General features: G+C 55.2%; 1 protein-coding gene across 1 annotated transcript in view; it reads right to left on the minus strand.

Annotated features, from left to right (window-relative positions):
• The window catches only part of adamts3 (ADAM metallopeptidase with thrombospondin type 1 motif, 3), a 434,436-nt gene that overhangs the window by 51,783 nt on the left and 361,059 nt on the right, over positions 1-21,594 (minus strand). Inside the window, exon 15 of the mRNA XM_041185298.1 lies at positions 112-235. Coding sequence (XP_041041232.1) covers positions 112-235 — 124 coding nt within the window. The remainder of the gene's footprint in view (positions 1-111; positions 236-21,594) is intronic.

The raw sequence follows: 21,594 nt of genomic DNA on the forward strand, positions 1-21,594 counted from the left end.
GCATAAGTTTTCTCAAGCCGTGGGAGATTGGAAGGCACTCATGGAAATTTTACTAGAATACTCCGATCATATTTCAATGACAGAGTTCAGTGTAAATCAGAATATCCCTACCCGATTTCTTTGGTGTTCTGGTAAATGTTCCTTTCACTGTTCTGCAGTGGGAATTGTCCCCACCACATACTCCACACTTGTCATCCACTTTGTTTGAACCAATTTCTTTGTCGCATCCTACTTTCTGTGGAGATAAAACATTAATCAACACAAAAGCAAAATGCAGTTTTAAAACAGAGTAAAGAACAGGCATAAGCTGTTCAGCTCCTCCAGCCTACTTCACCATTTACAGATCTTACCAGTCTTTGCTCCATATCCCTTGTTACCCTTACCTAATAAACATATCGATCTCAGCCATGAAAGCTCCAATCAACCCCCTACTGACTCTCTTTTAAGGAGAGATTTCTACTACCATTTGTATGAAAAAGTGCTTCCTTGCTTCACTTCTGAATGACTCTAATTTGAAGATTATGTACCCTGCTTCCAGATTCCCTACAGGAAGAAATAGTTTTTCTCTAGCTACCCTGTCATATCCTTCAAGCATTGCAAACACCTAAATCAGTCCCTTAATTTTCTATACTGAAGGGAATACATGCCAAGTTTATGCAATCTGCCCTCTTAATTCACCCCTCTAATTCACTGAGGTGAATCTGCATCAAAGACTAATAAATCCTTATTGGGGTGAGGCACCTAAAACTGAATGCACGACTCCAAAGGAGTCTGATCAATGCTCTCTCCTGAAGTATCAATTTATTCCCTTTGTATTCCAATATTTACAATGGTGCCTTATTCATTGACCAGTGTGATTTCTTAGAGAATAAAATGATAGTAATATTGCTGAAAAAGAGACATTTTTTGTGGAAGTTTTTTATATTGCACTCATCGGGACAATTCGCAAGAATACCAAGTGGAAAGGGAACAACAATTTATACTGTATAAGAAGGGAGTGCTGATTGATTGGCAAGTGGACTCTGATTGGTAGAGTTGTTGCCATGGAGAATGCACAAGTTGATGGTGACTGACATTTAACTGCCAAGCATTGTTTGAAATTTAAACCAGGCAGCTTAACTCTGATCAGTCAAGACATTGCCCTAAGGAATGAACCAGCCAATGGCTGTCACTTATTTTGTTTAGTTGAAACAGGGGCAATGTGTGTACATGTTCTTTCTGTCACAGAAACAGGCGCAATGTGTGTACATGTTCTTTCTGTCACAGAAACAGACGCAATGTGTGTACATGTTCTTTCTGTCACAGAAAGAACAAGTACACACATTGCGCCTGTTCCAACTAAACAAAATAAGTGACACCCATTTGCTTGGGATGGGCAATAAATGCCAGCCTTACCAGTGGTGCCTGCACCCTGAGAATGTTTTTTTTAAAAAAGCAATAAAACTGTTGAACTAATGAAAAGGAAATACCCACCTATTAAACCATTCCTTTGAATTCCCTTTGGTACAATACAACGCAACATTCCAAATAATATTTTGCCAGTCATGAATGGTGTTGGACAATTAAACAACTAACTGGAGAAGGAGACTCCATAAATATCCCCATCCTTAATGATGGGGGAGCCTAACACATCAGTGCAATCGTCAAGGCTGAAGCATTTACAACAATCTTCGGCTAGAAGTGCCAAGTGGATGATCCATCTCGGCCTCCTCTGGAGGTCCCCAGCATCACAGATGTCAGTATTCAGTCAAGTCGATTCACTCCACAGATACCAAGAAACAACGGAAGGCACTGAATACTGCAAAGGCTATGGGCCCTGACAACACTCTGGCAATAGTATTGAAGACTTGTGCTCCAGAACAAGCCGCGCTCCAATCCCAGCTATTCCAGTACAGCTACAACACTGGCAACTACCTAGCAATGTGAAACATTGCCCAGGTATGTCCAGTCCATAAAAAGCAGAAAAAATCCAAGCCATCCAATTACTCCAACAGTCTATTCTCAATCATCAGCAAAGTGATAGTAGGGGTATCAACAGTGCTAACAAGTGGCACTTAGTTAGCAGTGACCTGCTCACTGATGCTCGGTTTGGGTTCTGTCAGGACCACTCGACTGCTGACCTCATTATAGCCTTGGTCCAAACATGGACAAAAGGGACAAAAGAGCTGAACTCAAGAGGTGAGAGTGACTGACCCTGATATCAAGGAAACATTTGACTGAGTGTGGCATCAAGGAGCCCTTGCAAAACTGATGTCAGTTGAATCAGGGGAAAACTCTCCACTGGCTGGAGTCATACATAGCACAAAGGTTCATGGTTGTAGTTGTTGAAAGTCAAACATCTTGGTCCCAGGACATCGCTGCAGAAGTTCCTCAGGGTAGTGTCCTAGGTTTAACCATCTTCAGCTGCTGCATCAATGACCTTCCTTCCATCATAAGGTCAGAAGTGGGGATGTTCACTGATGATTGCACAATGTTCAGCACCACTCTGGACTCCTCAGATACTCAACAGTCCATGTCCATATGCAGCAAGACCTGGACAATATTCAGGCTTGAGCTGATAAGTGGAAAGTAACATTTGTGCCACACAAGTGACAGGCAAGGACCATCTTCAACAAGAGAGGATCCAACCATCTCCCCATGACATTCAATGGCATTACCATCGCTGAATCCCCCTCTAACAACATCCAGTGGGTTACCATTGACCAGCGACTGAACTGGACCAACTATATAAATACCATGGCTACAGGAGCTGGTCAGAGGCTGGGAATTCTGCGGTGAGGAACTCACCTGATTCCCCAAAAGTCTGTCCACCATCCACAAGGAACAAGTCAGGAGTGTGATGGAATATTCTCCACTTCCCTGGATGAGTATAGCTTTAACAACACTCAAGAAGTTCGACATCCAGGACAAAGCAGCTTGGTTATTTTGCACCCCATCTGCCACCTTAGACATTCAGTCCCTCCACTTTCGATGCACATTAGCAGCAGCGTGCACCATTTACAAGATGCCCTGCAATAACTCACCAAGACTCCTTCGGCAGCACCTTCCAAACCTGCAACCTCTTCCAACCAGAAGGACAAGGCAGCAGATGCATGTGAACACCACCGTCTGCAAGTTCCACTCCAGCCACTCACCAACCTGAGTTGGAAAAATCTCGCTGTTCCTTCACTGTCACTGGGTCAAAATCCTGGAACTCCCTTCCTAACAGCACTATTGGTGTACCTACACCACATGGACTGTAGCAGTTTGAGAAGGTGGTTCACCACTTTCTCAAGGGCAATTAGGGATGGGCAATAAATACTGGCCTAAGCCATGGCGCCTACATCCTGTCAGTAAATAAATAAAACTATTTAGGTAATTATAATATTAATCAGCCTTTCCATTTAAGTTGAAAATTATGAAGAATAGGGAGCTGGCTATTGAGGTGAGCTGATTTTCAGAAGTTTTTCTTTGGTATGAGGCATTACATCAGCATCTCAAAACCTTGAGATAATTACTCATGTAATTGATTTTTGGGTATAAGCGATCAATATTAATGTGAGAAATTGACAGGTTGCCTCTATTCAAAATTAATAACTATTTTTGGGTAGATTTACATTATTGTCTTACCTTGCTTCCATACAATGCCAAAGTAATTCCTTAAAAAATGGTAAATTCATAATAAGTTGGCCTATATAAAGTTTTGTGTAGAAAAGTCTAATAAAAAGGTTTTATAGCTTGTATGATACCATTACAGTAAGTCCTCGCTTTAAGTTGACCCATTTTCAGTTGTTCTACTTTAACATCTGCCAGTTAATGGCGCCAACATTTAGCGTTGGGAGTTTTATTTTTATGTTGCTTAATGCTGGGTGTGACATAGGGTTGCACGACCCAAACAGTGCCATATTGGAGTGGGCTCTCCTGCTCCCCCCAGTTGCTGGCCAAATGTCTTGGTCCCCAACCCATCTGTTCACATGTCAACCCTCACTCTCGCCAATCCGCCCTGTCAATGGCCAAGCCTTCCATTACTTCACCTCTCCAACTTGCAGCTTTCCTCTGTGACCCTGCAACTTGAAGCTGCTCTTGCCACTCATCTCTTGAGCCATTATCCACACAAGGGTTTGGGAGAGGGAAGCGGTGAGCAGGAGAGGTGGGGACCGGGAGGGAGGCCAGGGATAGGGAAAGCTGGCCAAACGGAGAGTTGCCACTGATCGAGAATATCGGCCAGCGGGTTAGGAAGCAGGCTGTGGGGGGCAAGCAGGGGGTTCAGTAAGCACAATCGGCAGTGACTGGGAGGATCGGGGAGCAGGAAAGCAAGGAGCAGGAAAGGTGAGGAGCAGGAGGATGAGCTGTGGGAATGTCGATGAACAGGAGGGTGAGCCTGCAGAAGAAGTGATGAGCAGGAGGATGAGCCTTCAGGAGAGGCGATGAGTAGGAGGATGAGCCTGTAGGAGAGGTGATGAACAAGAGGATGAGCCTGCAGGAGAGGTGAAGAGCAGGAGGTTGAGCCTGCAGGGGAAGCGATGAACAAGAGGGTGAGCCTGTAGGAGAAGCAATGAGCAGGGGGATGAGCCTGCAGCAGAGTCGATGAGCAGGAGGTTGAGCCTGCGGGAGAGGCGATAACAAGAGGGTGAGCCTGCAGGAGAAGTGATAAGCAGGAGGGAGAGTCTGCAGGACAGTCAATGAGCAGGAGGGTGGGCCTTCAGAGGAGATATTGAGAAGGAGGGAGAGCCTGCAGGAGAGTCAATGAGCAGAAGGGTGAGCCTGCAGAAGAGGAGATGAGCAGGAGGGTAGAGCCTGTGGGAGAGGAGATGAACAGGAGGGTGAGCCTGCAGGAGAGGCGAGGAGCAGGAGGGTGAGCCTGCAGGAGAAGTGATGAGCAGGAGGGAGAGTCTGCAGGAGAAGTGCGGAGCAGGAGGGATAGACTGCAGGAGAGGCGATGAGCAGGAGGGTGAGCCTGCAGCAGAGGCGATGAACAAGAGGGTGAGCCTGCAGGAGAGGAGATAACCAGGAGGGTGAGTCTGCAGGACAGACGATGAGGAGGAGGCGGAGAATGCAGGAGAGGTGATGAGCAGGAGGGTGAGCCTGCAGGAGCGACGATGAGCAGGCGCGTGAGTGTGTAGGAGAGGCCATTACCAGGAGGGTGAGCCTGCAGGAGAGGCGATGAGTAGGAGGGTGAGCCTGCAGGAGAGGTGATGAGCAGGAGGGTGAGGCTGCAGGAGAGATGATGAGAAGGAGGGTGAGCCTACAGGAGAGACGATGAGCAGGAGGGAGAGCCTGCAGGAGAGTCGATGAGCAGGAGGGTGAGTCTGCAGGACAGGTGATGAGCAGGAGGGTGAGCCTGTAGGAGAGGTGATGAGCAGGAGGGTGAGCCTGTAGGAGAGGTGATGAGCAGGAGGGTGAGAATGTAGGAGAGGCGATGAGCAGGAGGGTGAGCCTGAAGGAGAGGCGATAAACAAGAGGGTCAGCCTGCAGGAGAAGTGATGAGCAGGAGGGTGAGCCTGCAGGAGAAGAGATTACCAGGAGGGTGAGCCTGCAGGACAGACGATGAGCAGGAGGCGGAGAATGCAGGAGAGTCGATGAGCAGGAAGTGAGCCAGCAGGAGAGGCGATGAGGAGAAGTTTGAACCTGCAGGAGAGACGATGAGCAGGAGGGTGAGCCTGCAGGAGACACGATGAACAAGAGGGTGAGTCTGCAGGAGATGCGATGAGCAGGAGGGTGAGCCTGCAGGAGACACGATGAACAAGAGGGTGAATCTGCAGGAGAGGTGATGAACAGGAGGGTGAGCCTGCAGGAGAGTTGATGAACAGGATGGTGAGCCTGCAGGAGAGTAGCTAAGCAGGAGGGTGAGCCTGCAGGAGGGGTGACGAACAGGAGGGTGAGCCTGCAGGAGAGTTGATGAACAGGAGGGTGACCCTGCAGGAGAGTCGATGAACAAGAGGGTGAGCCTTCAGGAGAGGTGATGAAAAGGAGGGTGAGCCTGCAGGAGTGTCGATGAGCAGGAGGGTGAACTCCAGGAGAGGCGATGAACAAGAGGGTGAGCCTGCAGGAGAGGTGATGAACAGGAGTGTGAGACTGCAGGAGCGACGATGTGCAGGAGGCGGAGAATACAGGAGAGTCGATGAGCAGGAGGGTGAGGCTGCAGGAGAGTCGATGAGCAGGAGGATGAGCCTGCAGGAGAGTCGATGAGCAGGAGGGTGAGCCTGCAGGAGAGGTGATGAGCAGGATGGTGAGACTGCAGTACAGTCGAGGAAAAAGAGGGTGCATCTGCAGGAGAGGCAATGAACAGGAGGGCGAGCCTTCAGGAGAGGTGGTGAGCAGGAGGGTGAGCCTTCAGGAGAGTCGATGAGCAGGAGGGTGAGACTGCAGGAGCAACGATGAGCAGGAGGGTGAGACTGCAGGAGCAACGATGAGCAGGAGGGTGAGCCTGTATGACAGACTATGAACAAAAGGTTGAGCCTTCAGGAGAGGTGATAGGTGAGAGGTTGAGCCTGCAGGAGAGTCGATGAGCCGGAGGTTAAGCCTGCAGGAGAGTCGATGAGCAGGAGGGTGAGCCTGCAGGAGCAATGATGAGCAGGAGTGTGAGCCTCCAGGACTGGTGATGAGCAGGAGGGTGAGCCTGTAGGAGATACGATGACCAGGAGTGTGGATCTGCAGAAGACGCGATGACCAGGAGGGTGACACTGCAGGAGCCACCATGAGCAGGAGGCTGAGCCTGCAGCAGAAGCGATGAACAGTAGTGTGAGCCTACAGGAGAGGTGATGAGCAGGAGGGTAAGGCCGCAGGAGAGGTAATGGAACAGGAGTGTGAGCCTGCAGGAGAGACGATGAGCAGGAGGGTGAGCCTGCAGGAGAGTCGATGAGCAGGAGGGTGAGCCTGCAGGAGAGTCGATGAGCAGGAGTGTGAGCCTGCAGGAGAGGAGATGAGCAGGAGGGTGAGACTGCAGGAAAGGTGATGAACAAGAGGGTGAGTCTGCAGGAAAGGTGATGAACAGGAGGGTGAGTCTGCAGGAGAGGCGATGAGTAGGAGGGTGAGCCTGCAGGAGAGGTGATGAGCAGGAGGGTGAGGCTGCAGGAGAGATGATGAGAAGGAGGGTGAGCCTACAGGAGAGACGATGAGCAGGAGGGAGAGCCTGCAGGAGAGTCGATGAGCAGGAGGGTGAGTCTGCAGGACAGGTGATGAGCAGGAGGGTGAGCCTGTAGGAGAGGTGATGAGCAGGAGGGTGAGCCTGTAGGAGAGGTGATGAGCAGGAGGGTGAGACTGTAGGAGAGGCGATGAGCAGGAGGGTGAGCCTGAAGGAGAGGCGATAAACAAGAGGGTCAGCCTGCAGGAGAAGTGATGAGCAGGAGGGTGAGCCTGCAGGAGAAGAGATTACCAGGAGGGTGAGCCTGCAGGACAGACGATGAGCAGGAGGCGGAGAATGCAGGAGAGTCGATGAGCAGGAAGTGAGCCAGCAGGAGAGGCGATGAGGAGAAGTTTGAACCTGCAGGAGAGACGATGAGCAGGAGGGTGAGCCTGCAGGAGACACGATGAACAAGAGGGTGAGTCTGCAGGAGATGCGATGAGCAGGAGGGTGAGCCTGCAGGAGACACGATGAACAAGAGGGTGAATCTGCAGGAGAGGTGATGAACAGGAGGGTGAGCCTGCAGGAGAGTTGATGAACAGGATGGTGAGCCTGCAGGAGAGTAGCTAAGCAGGAGGGTGAGCCTGCAGGAGGGGTGACGAACAGGAGGGTGAGCCTGCAGGAGAGTTGATGAACAGGAGGGTGACCCTGCAGGAGAGTCGATGAACAAGAGGGTGAGCCTTCAGGAGAGGTGATGAAAAGGAGGGTGAGCCTGCAGGAGTGTCGATGAGCAGGAGGGTGAACTCCAGGAGAGGCGATGAACAAGAGGGTGAGCCTGCAGGAGAGGTGATGAACAGGAGTGTGAGACTGCAGGAGCGACGATGTGCAGGAGGCGGAGAATACAGGAGAGTCGATGAGCAGGAGGGTGAGGCTGCAGGAGAGTCGATGAGCAGGAGGATGAGCCTGCAGGAGAGTCGATGAGCAGGAGGGTGAGCCTGCAGGAGAGGTGATGAGCAGGATGGTGAGACTGCAGTACAGTCGAGGAAAAAGAGGGTGCATCTGCAGGAGAGGCAATGAACAGGAGGGCGAGCCTTCAGGAGAGGTGGTGAGCAGGAGGGTGAGCCTTCAGGAGAGTCGATGAGCAGGAGGGTGAGACTGCAGGAGCAACGATGAGCAGGAGGGTGAGACTGCAGGAGCAACGATGAGCAGGAGGGTGAGCCTGTATGACAGACTATGAACAAAAGGTTGAGCCTTCAGGAGAGGTGATAGGTGAGAGGTTGAGCCTGCAGGAGAGTCGATGAGCCGGAGGTTAAGCCTGCAGGAGAGTCGATGAGCAGGAGGGTGAGCCTGCAGGAGCAATGATGAGCAGGAGTGTGAGCCTCCAGGACTGGTGATGAGCAGGAGGGTGAGCCTGTAGGAGATACGATGACCAGGAGTGTGGATCTGCAGAAGACGCGATGACCAGGAGGGTGACACTGCAGGAGCCACCATGAGCAGGAGGCTGAGCCTGCAGCAGAAGCGATGAACAGTAGTGTGAGCCTACAGGAGAGGTGATGAGCAGGAGGGTAAGGCCGCAGGAGAGGTAATGGAACAGGAGTGTGAGCCTGCAGGAGAGACGATGAGCAGGAGGGTGAGCCTGCAGGAGAGTCGATGAGCAGGAGGGTGAGCCTGCAGGAGAGTCGATGAGCAGGAGTGTGAGCCTGCAGGAGAGGAGATGAGCAGGAGGGTGAGACTGCAGGAAAGGTGATGAACAAGAGGGTGAGTCTGCAGGAAAGGTGATGAACAGGAGGGTGAGTCTGCAGAAGATGTGATGAACAAGAGGGTGAGCCTGCAGGAGAGGTGATGAACAGGAGGGTGAGCCTGCAGGAGAGACGATGAGCAGGAGGGTAAGCAAGCAGGAGAGGTGATGAACAAGAGTGTGAGCCTGCAGGAGAGGTGATGAACAGGGGGGTGAGCCTGCAGGAGAGTCGATGAACAGGATGGTGAGCCTGCAGGAGAGTAGCTAAGCAGGAGGGATGGCCTGCAGGAGGGGTAACGAACAGGAGGGTGAGCCTGCAGGAGAGGCGATGAACAAGTGGGTGAGCCTGCAGGAGCAACGATGAACAAGAGGGTGAGCCTGCAGGAGAGGCGATGAACAAGAGGGTGAGCCTGCAGGAGAGGTGATGAACAGGAGGGTGAGCCTGCAGGAGAGGCGATGAACAAGAGGGTGAGCCTGCAGGAGAGGCGATGAACAAGAGGGGGAGCCTGCAGGAGAGCTGATGAACAGGAGGGTGAGCCTGCAGGAGAGGCGATGAACAAGAGGGTGAGCCTCCAGGAGAGGCGATGAATAAGATGGTGAGCCTGCAGGAGAGGTGATGAACAGGAGGGTGAGCCTGCAGGAGAGTCGATGAGCAGGAGGGTGAGCCTGCAGGAGAGGCGATGAACAAGAGGGTGAGCCTTCAGGAGAGGTGATGAACAGGAGGGTGAGCCTGCAGGAGAGTCGATGAGCAGGAGGGTGAACTCCAGGAGAGGCGATGAACAAGAGGGTGAGCCTTCAGGAGAGGTGATGAACAGGAGTGTGAGACTGCAGGAGTGACGATGTGCAGGAGGCGGAGAATACAGGAGAGTCGATGAGCAGGAGGGTGAGCCTGTATGACAGACTATGAACAAAAGGTTGAGCCTTCAGGAGAGGTGATAGGTGAGAGGTTGAGCCTGCAGGAGAGTCGATGAGCAGGAGGTTAAGCCTGCAGGAGAGTCGATGAGCAGGAGTGTGAGCCTCCAGGACTGGTGATGAGCAGGAGGGTGAGCCTATAGGAGATACGATGACCAGGAGTGTGGATCTGCAGAAGACGCGATGACCAGGAGGGTGACACTGCAGGAGCCACCATGAGCAGGAGGCTGAGCCTGCAGCAGAAGCGATGAACAGTAGTGTGAGCCTACAGGAGAGGTGATGAGCAGGAGGGTAAGGCCGCAGGAGAGGTAATGGAACAGGAGTGTGAGCCTGCAGGAGAGACGATGAGCAGGAGGGTGAGCCTGCAGGAGAGTCGATGAGCAGGAGGGTGAGCCTGCAGGAGAGTCGATGAGCAGGAGTGTGAGCCTGCAGGAGAGGAGATGAGCAGGAGGGTGAGACTGCAGGAAAGGTGATGAACAAGAGGGTGAGTCTGCAGGAAAGGTGATGAACAGGAGGGTGAGTCTGCAGAAGATGTGATGAACAAGAGGGTGAGCCTGCAGGAGAGGTGATGAACAGGAGGGTGAGCCTGCAGGAGAGACGATGAGCAGGAGGGTAAGCAAGCAGGAGAGGTGATGAACAAGAGTGTGAGCCTGCAGGAGAGGTGATGAACAGGGGGGTGAGCCTGCAGGAGAGTCGATGAACAGGATGGTGAGCCTGCAGGAGAGTAGCTAAGCAGGAGGGATGGCCTGCAGGAGGAGTAACGAACAGGAGGGTGAGCCTGCAGGAGAGGCGATGAACAAGTGGGTGAGCCTGCAGGAGCAACGATGAACAAGAGGGTGAGCCTGCAGGAGAGGCGATGAACAAGAGGGTGAGCCTGCAGGAGAGGTGATGAACAGGAGGGTGAGCCTGCAGGAGAGGCGATGAACAAGAGGGTGAGCCTGCAGGAGAGGCGATGAACAAGAGGGGGAGCCTGCAGGAGAGCTGATGAACAGGAGGGTGAGCCTGCAGGAGAGGCGATGAGCAGGATGGTGAGACTGCAGTACAGTCGAGGAAAAAGAGGGTGCATCTGCAGGAGAGGCAATGAACAGGAGGGCGAGCCTTCAGGAGAGGTGGTGAGCAGGAGGGTGAGCCTTCAGGAGAGTCGATGAGCAGGAGGGTGAGACTGCAGGAGCAACGATGAGCAGGAGGGTGAGACTGCAGGAGCAACGATGAGCAGGAGGGTGAGCCTGTATGACAGACTATGAACAAAAGGTTGAGCCTTCAGGAGAGGTGATAGGTGAGAGGTTGAGCCTGCAGGAGAGTCGATGAGCCGGAGGTTAAGCCTGCAGGAGAGTCGATGAGCAGGAGGGTGAGCCTGCAGGAGCAATGATGAGCAGGAGTGTGAGCCTCCAGGACTGGTGATGAGCAGGAGGGTGAGCCTGTAGGAGATACGATGACCAGGAGTGTGGATCTGCAGAAGACGCGATGACCAGGAGGGTGACACTGCAGGAGCCACCATGAGCAGGAGGCTGAGCCTGCAGCAGAAGCGATGAACAGTAGTGTGAGCCTACAGGAGAGGTGATGAGCAGGAGGGTAAGGCCGCAGGAGAGGTAATGGAACAGGAGTGTGAGCCTGCAGGAGAGACGATGAGCAGGAGGGTGAGCCTGCAGGAGAGTCGATGAGCAGGAGGGTGAGCCTGCAGGAGAGTCGATGAGCAGGAGTGTGAGCCTGCAGGAGAGGAGATGAGCAGGAGGGTGAGACTGCAGGAAAGGTGATGAACAAGAGGGTGAGTCTGCAGGAAAGGTGATGAACAGGAGGGTGAGTCTGCAGAAGATGTGATGAACAAGAGGGTGAGCCTGCAGGAGAGGTGATGAACAGGAGGGTGAGCCTGCAGGAGAGACGATGAGCAGGAGGGTAAGCAAGCAGGAGAGGTGATGAACAAGAGTGTGAGCCTGCAGGAGAGGTGATGAACAGGGGGGTGAGCCTGCAGGAGAGTCGATGAACAGGATGGTGAGCCTGCAGGAGAGTAGCTAAGCAGGAGGGATGGCCTGCAGGAGGGGTAACGAACAGGAGGGTGAGCCTGCAGGAGAGGCGATGAACAAGTGGGTGAGCCTGCAGGAGCAACGATGAACAAGAGGGTGAGCCTGCAGGAGAGGCGATGAACAAGAGGGTGAGCCTGCAGGAGAGGTGATGAACAGGAGGGTGAGCCTGCAGGAGAGGCGATGAACAAGAGGGTGAGCCTGCAGGAGAGGCGATGAACCAGAGGGGGAGCCTGCAGGAGAGCTGATGAACAGGAGGGTGAGCCTGCAGGAGAGGCGATGAACAAGAGGGTGAGCCTTCAGGAGAGGTGATGAACAGGAGGGTGAGCCTGCAGGAGAGTCGATGAGCAGGAGGGTGAACTCCAGGAGAGGCGATGAACAAGAGGGTGAGCCTTCAGGAGAGGTGATGAACAGGAGTGTGAGACTGCAGGAGTGACGATGTGCAGGAGGCGGAGAATACAGGAGAGTCGATGAGCAGGATGGTGAGGCTGCAGGAGATCTGATGAGCAGGAGGATGAGCCTGCAGGAGAGTCGATGAGCAGGAGGGTGAGCCTGCAGGAGAGGTGATGAGCAGGATGGTGAGACTTCAGTAGAGTCGAGGAAGAAGAGGGTGCATCTGCAGGAGAGGCAATGAACAGGAGGGCGAGCCTTCAGGAGAGGTGGTGAGCAGGAGGGTGAGCCTTCAGGAGAGGCGATGAGCAGGAGGGTGAGACTGCAGGAGCAACGATGAGCAGGAGGGTGAGCCTGCAGGAGCGACGACGAGCAGGAGGTTGAGCCTTTATGACAGACAATGAACAAAAGGTTGAGCCTTCAGGAGAGGTGATGAGTGAGAGGTTGAGCCTGCAGGAGAGTTGATGAGCCGGAGGTTAAGCCTGCAGGAGAGTCGATGAGCAGGAGGGTGAGCCTGCAGGAGCGACAATGAGCAGGAGTGTGAACCTGCAGGACTGGTGATGAGCAGGAGGGTGAGCCTGTAGGAGATATGATGACCAGGAGTGTGGATCTGCAGAAGACGCGATGACCAGGAGGGTGACACTGCAGGAGCCACCATGAGCAGGAAGCTGAGCCAGCAGCAGAAGCGATGAACAGTAGTGTGAGCCTACAGGAGAGGTGATAAGCAGGAGGGTAAGGCCACAGGAGAGGTAATGAACAGGCGGTTGAGCCTGCAGGAGAGTCGATGAGCAGGAGGGTGAGACTGCAGGATAGTCGATAAGCAGGAGTGTGAGCCTGCAGGAGAGGAAATGAGCAGGAGGGTGAGACTGCAGGAGAGGTGATGAGCAGGAGGGTGAACCTGCAGGAGAGGTGATGAGCAGGAGGGTGAGCCTGCAGGAGAGGCGATGAGCAGGAGGGTGAGCCTGCAGGAGAGTCGATGAGCAGGATGTTGAGCCTGCAGGAGAGTCGATGAGCAGGAGGGTGAGCCTGCAGGAGAGTCGATGAGCAGGAGGGTGAGCCTGCAGGAGAGGCGATGAACAAGAGGGTGAGCCTGCAGGAGAGGCGATGAGCAGGAGGGTGAGACTGCAGGAGAGTCGATGAGCAGGAGGGTGAGCCTGCAGGAGAGTCGATGAGCAGGAGTGTGAGCCTGCAGGAGAGGAGATGAGCAGGAGGGTGAGACTGCAGGAAAGGTGATGAACAAGAGGGTGAGTCTGCAGGAAAGGTGATGAACAGGAGGGTGAGCCTGCAGGAGATGTGATGAACAAGAGGGTGAGCCTGTAGGAGAGTAGCTAAGCAGGAGGGATGGCCTGCAGGAGGGGTAACGAACAGGAGAGTGAGCCTGCAGGAGAGGCGATGAACAAGTGGGTGAGCCTGCAGGAGCGACGATGAACAAGAGGGCGAGCCTGCAGGAGAGGCGATGAACAAGAGGGTGAGCCTGCAGGAGAGGTGATGAACAGGAGGGTGAGCCTGCAGGAGAGGCGATGAATAAGAGGGTGAGCCTGCAGGAGAGGCGATGAACAAAAGGGTGAGCCTGCAGGAGAGCTGATGAACAGGAGGGTGAGCCAGCAGGAGAGGCGATGAACAAGAGGGTGAGCCTCCAGGACAGGCGATGAATAAGAGGGTGAGCCTGCAGGAGAGGTGATGAACAGGAGGGTGAGCATGCAGGAGAGGTGATGAACAGGAGGGTGAGCCTGCAGGAGAGGCGATGAACAAGAGGTTGAGCCTGCAGGAGAGGTGATGAACAAGAGGGTGAGCCTGCAGGAGAGGCGATGAACAAGAGGTTGAGCCTGCAGGACAGGCAATGAACAAGAGGGTGAGCCTGCAGGAGAGGCAATGAACAAGAGGGTGAGCCTGCAGGAGAGCTGATGAACAGGAGGGTGAGCCTTCAGGAGAGGCGATGAACAAGAGGGTGAGCCTCCAGGAGAGGCAATGAATAAGAGGGTGAGCCTGCAGGAGAGGTGATGAACAGGATGGTGAGCGTGCAGGAGAGACGATGAGCAAGAGGGTGAGCCGGCAGGAGAGTCAATGAACAGAAGGGTGAGCCTGCAGGAGAGTAGCTAAGCAGGAGGGTGAGCCTGCAGGAGGGGTGACGACCAGGAGGGTGAGCCTGCAGGAGAGTCGAAGAACAGGAGGGTGAGCCTGCAGGAGATCTGATGAATAGGAGGGTGGGCCTGAAGGAGAGTCGATGATCAGGAGGGCGCGCCTGCAGAAGAGGTGATGAGCAGGAGGGTGAGCCTGCAGGAGAGGTGATGAGCAGGGCGGTGAGCCTGCAGGTGAGGAGGGTGAGCCTGCAGGAGAGGCGTTGAACAAGAGGGTGAGCCTTCAGGAGAGGTGATGAACAGGAGGGTGACCCTGCAGGAGAGGCGATGAACAAGAGGTTGAGCCTGCAGGAGAGGCGATGAACAAGAGGGTGAGCCTGCAGGAGAGGCGATGAACAAGAGGTTGAGCCTGCAGGAGAGGCGATGAACAAGAGGGTGAGCCTGCAAGAGAGGCAATGAATAAGAGGGTGAGCCTGCAGGAGAGGTGGTGAACAGGAGGGTAAGCACGCAGGAGGGGTGATGAACAGGAGGGTGAGCCTGCAGGAGATTAGCTAAGCAGGAGGGTGAGCCTGCAGGAGGAGTGACGAACAGGAGGGTGAGCCTGCAGGATAGTCGAAGAACAGGAGGGTGAGCCTGCAGGAGAGTCGATGAGCAGGAGGGTGAGACTGCAGGAGAGGCGATGAGCAGAAGGTTGAGCCTGCAGGAGATCTAATGAATAGGAGGATGGGCCTGCAGGAGAGTCGATGAGCAGGAGGGTGAGCCTGCAGGAGAGGTGATGAGCAGGAGGGTGAGCCTGCAGGAGAGGTGATGAGCAGGAGGGTGAGCCTGCAGGAGAGTCGATGAGCAGGAGGGTGAGCCTGCAGGAGAGTTGATGAGCAGGAGGGTGACCCTGCAGGCGAGGCAATGAACAAGAGGGTGAGCCTTCAGGAGACGTGATGAACAGGAGGGTGAGCCTGCAGGAGAGTCGATGAGCAGGAGGGTGAGCCTCCAGGAGAGGCGATGAACAAGAGGGTGAGCCTTCAGGAGAGGTGATGAACAGGAGTGTGAGACTGGAGGAGCGACGATGTGCAGGTGGCGGAGAATACAGGAGAGTCGATGAGCAGGAGGGCGAGGCTGCAGGAGATCTGATGAGCAGGAGGATGAGCCTGCAGGAGAGTCGATGAGCAGGAGGATGAGCCTGCAGGAGAGGTGATGAGCAGGAGGGTGAGACTGCAGTACAGTCGAGGAAGAAGAGGGTGCGTCTGCAGGAGAGGCAATGAACAGGAGCGCGAGCCTTCAGGAGAGGTGGTGAGCAGGAGGGTGAGCCTTCAGGAGAGGCGATGAGCAGGAGGGTGAGACTGCAGGAGCGACGATGAGCAGGAGGGTGAGCCTGCAGGAGTGACGACGAGCAGGAGGATGAGCCTGTATGACAGACGATGAACAAGAGGATGAGCCTTCAGGATAGGTGATGAGTGAGAGGTTGAGCCTGCAGGAGAGGCGATGAATAAGAGGGTGAGCCTGCAGGAGAGCTGATGAACAGGAGGGTGAGCCTGCAGGAGAGACGATGAACAAGAGGGTGAGCCTGCAGGAGAGGCGATGCACAAGAGGGTGAGCCTGCAGGAGAGTCGATGAACAAGAGGGTGAGCCTGCAGGAGAGCTGATGAACAGGAGCGACGATGAGCAGGAGGGTGAGCCTGCAGGAGAGACGATGAGCAGGAGGGTAAGCACGCAGGAGAGGTGATGAGCAGGAGGGTGAGCCTGCAGGAGAGTCAATGAGCAGGAGGGTGAGCCTGCAGGAGAGGCGTTGAACAAGAGGGTGAGCCTTCAGGAGAGGTGATGAACAGGAGGGTGAGCCTGCAGGAGAGTCGATGAGCCGGAGGGTGAGCCTACAGGAGAGGCGATGAACAAGAGGGTGAGCTTTCAGGAGAGGTGATGAACAGTAGGGTGAGCCTGCAGGAGTGACGACGAGCAGGAGGATGAGCCTGTATGACAGATGATGAACAAGAGGATGAGCCTTCAGGATAGGTGATGAGTGAGAGGTTGAGCCTGCAGGAGAGGCGATGAACAAGAGGGTGAGCCTGCAGGAGAGCTGATGAACAGGAGGGTGAGCCTGCAGGAGAGACGATGAACAAGAGGGTGACCCTGCAGGAGAGGCGATGCACAAGAGGGTGAGCCTGCAGGAGAGTCGATGAACAAGAGGGTGAGCCTGCAGGAGAGCTGATGAACAGGAGCGACGATGAGCAGGAGGGTGAGCCTGCAGGAGAGACGATGAGCAGGAGGGTAAGCACGCAGGAGAGGTGATGAGCAGGAGGGTGAGCCTGCAGGAGAGTCAATGAGCAGGAGGGTGAGCCTGCAGGAGAGGTGTTGAACAAGAGGGTGAGCCTTCAGGAGAGTTGATGAACAGGAGGGTGAGCCTGCAGGAGAGTCAATGAGCCGGAGGGTGAGCCTACAGGAGAGGCGATGAACAAGAGGGTGAGCCTTCAGGAGAGTTGATGAACAGGAGGGTGAGCCTGCAGGAGAGGTGATGAACAGGAGTGTGAGACTGCAGCAGCGACGATGTGCAGGTGGCGGAGAATACAGGAGAGTCGATGAGCAGGAGGCTGAGCCTGTATGAGAGACGATGAACAAGATGTTAAGCCTTCAGGAGAGGTGATGAGTGAGAGGTTGAGCCTGCAGGAGACACTATGAACAGGTGGGTGAGCCTGCAGGAGAGGTGATGAACAGTAGTGTGAGCATGCAGGAGAGGTGATGAGCCGGAGGGTAAGCACGCAGGAGAGGTGATGAACAAGAGGGTGAGCCTGCAGGAGTGGTGATGAACAGGAGGGTGAGCCTGCAGGAGAGTCGATGAACAGGAGGGTGAGCCTGCAGGAGAGTCGATGAACAGGAGGGTGAGCCTGCAGGAGAGTCGATGAACATGAGGGTGAGCCTGCAGGAGAGGTGATGAGCAGAAGTTTGAGCCTGCAGGAGATCTGATGAATAAGAGGTGGGGCCTGCAGGAGAGTCGATGACCAGGAGGGTGAGCCTGCAGGAGAGGTGATGAGCAGGAGGGTGAGCCTGCAGGAGAGTCGATGAGCAGGAGGGTGAGCCTGCAGGAGAGTCGATGAGCAGGAGGGTGAGCCTGCAGGAGAGGCGATGAACAAGAGGGTGAGCTTTCAGGAGAGTCGATGAACAGGAGGGTGAGCCTGCAGGAGAGGCGATGAGCAGAAGTTTGAGCCTGCAGGAGATCTGATGAATAAGAGGAGGGGCCTGCAGGAGAGTCGATGACCAGGAGGGTGAGCCTGCAGGAGAGGTGATGAGCAGGAGGGTGAGCCTGCAGGAGAGTCGATGAGCAGGAGGGTGAGCCTGCAGGAGAGTTGATGAGCAGGAGGGTGAGCCTGCAGGAGAGGCGATGAACAAGAGGGTGAGCTTTCAGGAGAGGTGATGAACAGGAGGGTGAGCCTGCAGGAGAGTCGATGAGCAGGAGGGTGAGCCTCCAGGAGAGGCGATGAACAAGAGGGTGAGCCTTCAGGAGAGGTGATGAACAGGAGTGTGAGACTGCAGGAGCGACGATGTGCAGGAGGCGGAGAATACAGGAGAGTCGATGAGCAGGATGGTGAGGCTGCAGGAGATCTGATGAGCAGGAGGATGAGCCTGCAGGAGAGTCGATGAGCAGGAGGGTGAGCCTGCAGGAGAGGTGATGAGCAGGATGGTGAGAGTGCAGTACAGTCGAGGAAGAAGAGGGTGCGTCTGCAGGAGAGGCAATGAACAGGAGGGCGAGCCTTCAGGAGAGGTGGTGAGCAGGAGGGTGAGCCTTCAGGAGAGGTGATGAGCAGGAGGGTGAGACTGCAGGAGCAACGATGAGCAGGAGGGTGAGACTGCAGGAGCGACGACGAGCAGGATGTTGAGCCTGTATGACAGACGATGAACAAAAGGTTGAGCCTTCAGGAGAGGTGATGAGTGAGAGGTTGAGCCTGCAGGAGAGTCGATGAGCCGGAGGTTAAGCCTGCAGGAGAGTCGATGAGCAGGAGGGTGAGCCTGCAGGAGCGACGATGAGCAGGAGTGTGAGCCTGCAGGACTGGTGATGAGCAGGAGGGTGAGCCTGTAGGAGATACGATGACCAGGAGTGTGGATCTGCAGAAGACGCGATGACCAGGAGGGTGACACTGCAGGAGCCACCATGAGCAGGAGGCTGAGCCTGCAGCAGAAGCGATGAACAGTAGTGTGAGCCTACAGGAGAGGTGATAAGCAGGAGGGTAAGGCCGCAGGAGAGGTAATGGAACAGGAGGGTGAGCCTGCAGGAGAGACGATGAGCAGGAGGGTGAGCCTGCAGGAGAGTTGATGAGCAGGAGGGTGAGCCTGCAGGAGAGTTGATGAGCAGGAGGGTGAGACTGCAGGAGAGGTGAGGAGCAGGAGGGTGAGCCTGCAGGAGAGGGGATGAGCTGGAGGGTGAGCCTGCAGGAGAGGCGATGAGCAGGAGGGTGAGCCTGCAGGAGAGTCGATGAGCAAGATGTTGAGCCTGCAGGAGAGTCGATGAGCAGGAGGGTGAGCCTGCAGGAGAGGCGATGAACAAGTGGGTGAGCCTGCAGGAACGACGATGAACAAGAGGGAGAGCCTGCAGGAGAGGCGATGAACAAGTGGGTGAGCCTTCAGGAGTGGTGATGAAGAAGAGGGTGAGCCTGCAGGAGAGGCGATGAACAAGAGGGTAAGCCTGCAGGAGAGGTGATGAGCAGAAGGGTGAGCCTGCAGGAGAGGCAATGAGCAGAAGGTTGAGCCTGCAGGAGATCTGATGAATAGGAGGGTGGGCCTGCAGGAGAGTCGATGAGCAGGAGGGTGAGCCTGCAGGAGAGTTGATGAGCAGGAGGGTGAGCCTGCAGGAGAGGTGATGAGCAGGAGGGTGAGCCTGCAGGAGAGTCGATGAGCAGGAGGGTGAGCCTGCAGGAGAGTCGATGAGCAGGAGGGTGAGCCTGCAGGAGAGTTGATGAGCAGGAGGGTGAGCCTGCAGGAGAGGCGATGAACAAGAGGGTGAGCCTTCAGGAGAGGTGATGAAAAGGAGGGTGAGCCTGCAGGAGAGTCGATGAGCAGGAGGGTGAGCCTCCAGGAGAGGTGATGAACAAGAGGGTGAGCCTTCAGGAGAGGTGACGAACAGGAGTGTGAGACTGCAGGAGCGACGATGTGCAGGTGGCGGAGAATACAGGAGAGTCGATGAGCAGGAGGGTGAGGCTGCAGGAGATCTGATGAGTAGGAGGGTGAGCCTGCAGGAGAGGTGATGAGCAGGAGGGTGAGACTGCAGTACAGTCGAGGAAGAAGAGGGTGCGTCTGCAGGAGAGGCAATGAAAAGGAGCGCGAGCCTTCAGGAGAGGTGGTGAGCAGGAGGGTGAGCCTGCAGGAGAGGCGATGAGCAGGAGGGTGAGACTGCTGGAGAGCTGATGAACAGGAGGGTGAACCTGCAGGAGAGGCAATGAACAAGAGGGTGAGCCTGCAGGAGAGGCGATGCACAAGAGGGAGAGCCTGCAGGAGAGGTGATGAACAAGAGGGTGAGCCTGCGGGAGAGCTGATGAACAGGAGCGACGATGAGCAGGAGGGCGAGCCTGTAGGAGAGGTGATGAACAGGAGGGTGAGCCTGCAGGAGAGACGATGAGCAGGAGGGTAAGCACGCAGGTGAGGTGATGAACAAGAGGGTGAGCCTGCAGGAGAGTCGATGAACAGGAGGGTGAGCCTGCAGGAGATCTGATGAAAAGGAGGGTGGGCCTGTAGGAGAGTCGATGAGCAGGAGGGTGAGCCTGCAGGAGAGGTGATGAGCAGGAGGGTGAGCCTGCAGGAGAGCCGATGAGTAGGAGGGTGAGCCTGCAGGAGAGGCGATGAGCAGGAGGGTGAGCATGCAGCAGAGTTGATGAGCAGGAGAGTGAGCCTGCAGGAGAGGCGTTGAACAAGAGGGTGAGCCTTCAGGAGAAGTGATGAACAAGAAGGTGAGCCTGCAGAAGAGGCGATGAACAAGAGGTTGAGCCTGCAGGAGAGGCGATGAACAAGCGGGTGAGCCTGCAGGAGAGGCGATGAATAAGAGGGTGAGCCTGCAGGAAAGCTGATGAACAGGAGGGTGAGCCTGCAGGAGAGGCGATGAATAAGAGGGTGAGCCTGCAGGAGAGGTGATGGACATGAGGGTGAGCCTGCAGGAGAGACGATGAGCAGGAGGGTGAGCCTGTAGGAGAGACGATGAGCAGGAGGGTAAGCACGCAGGAGAGGTGATGAACAAGAGGGTGAGCCTGCAGGAGAGGTGATGAACAGGAGGGTGAGCTTGCAGGAGCGTCGATGAACAGCAGGGTGAGCCTACAGGAGAGTAGCTAAGCAGGAGGGTGAGCCTGCAGGAGGGGTGACGAACAGGAGGGTGAGCCTGCAGGAGAGTCGAAGAACAGGAGGGTGAGCCTGCAGGAGAGGTGATGAGCAGGACGGTGAGCCCGCAGGAGAGTCGATGAGCAGGAGAGTGAGACTGCAGGAGCAACGATGAACAAGAGGGTGAGCCTGCAGGAGAGGTGTTGAGCAGGAGGGTGAGGCTGCAGGAGAGGCGATGAGCAGGAGGGTGAGGCTGCAGGAGAGTCGATGAGCAGGAGGGTGAGCCTGCAGGAGAGTTGATGAGCAGGAGGGTGAGCCTGCAGGAGAGGCGATGAACAAGAGGGTGAGCCTTCAGGAGAGGTGATGAACAGGAGTGTGAGACTACAGGAGCGACGGTGTGCAGGTGGCGGAGAATACAGGAGGGTCGATGAGCAGGAGGGTGAGCCTGCAGGAGATCTGATGAGCAGGAGGGCGAGCCTGCAGGAGAGGTGATGAGCAGGAGGGTGAGACTGCAGTACAGTCGAGGAAGAAGAGGGTGCGTCTGCAGGAGAAGCAATGAACAGGAGCGCGAGCTTTCAGGAGAGGTGGTGAGCAGGAGGGTGAGCCTGCAGGAGAGGCGAGGAGCAGGAGGGTGAGACTGCAGGAGCGACGATGAGCAGGAGGGTGAGCCTGAAGGAGTGACGACGAGCAGGAGGATGAGCCTGTATGACAGACGATGAACAAGAGGTTGAGCCTTCAGGAGAGGTGATGAGTGAGAGGTTGAGCCTGCAGGAGAGGCGATGAACAAGAGGGTGAGCCTGCAGGAGAGCTGATGAACAGGAGGGTGAGCCTGCAGGAGAGGCGATGAACAAGAGGGTGAGCCTGCAGGAGAGGCGATGCACAAGAGGGTGAGCCTGCATGAGAGGCGATGCACAAGAGGGTGAGCCTGCAGGAGAGGCGATGAACAAGAGGGTGAGCCTGCAGGAGAGCTGATGAACAGGAGCGACGATGAGCAGGAGGGTGAGCTTGTAGGAGAGACGATGAGCAGGATGGTAAGCACGCAGGAGAGGTGATGAACAAGCGGGTGAGGCTGCAGCAGAGGTGATGAACAGGAGGGTGAGCCTGCAGGAGAGACGATGAGTAGGAGGGTAA

The sequence above is a fragment of the Carcharodon carcharias genome, chromosome 4 (assembly GCF_017639515.1).
Source record: "Carcharodon carcharias isolate sCarCar2 chromosome 4, sCarCar2.pri, whole genome shotgun sequence".
In the NCBI taxonomy this organism is placed as follows: Eukaryota; Metazoa; Chordata; class Chondrichthyes; order Lamniformes; family Lamnidae; genus Carcharodon; species Carcharodon carcharias.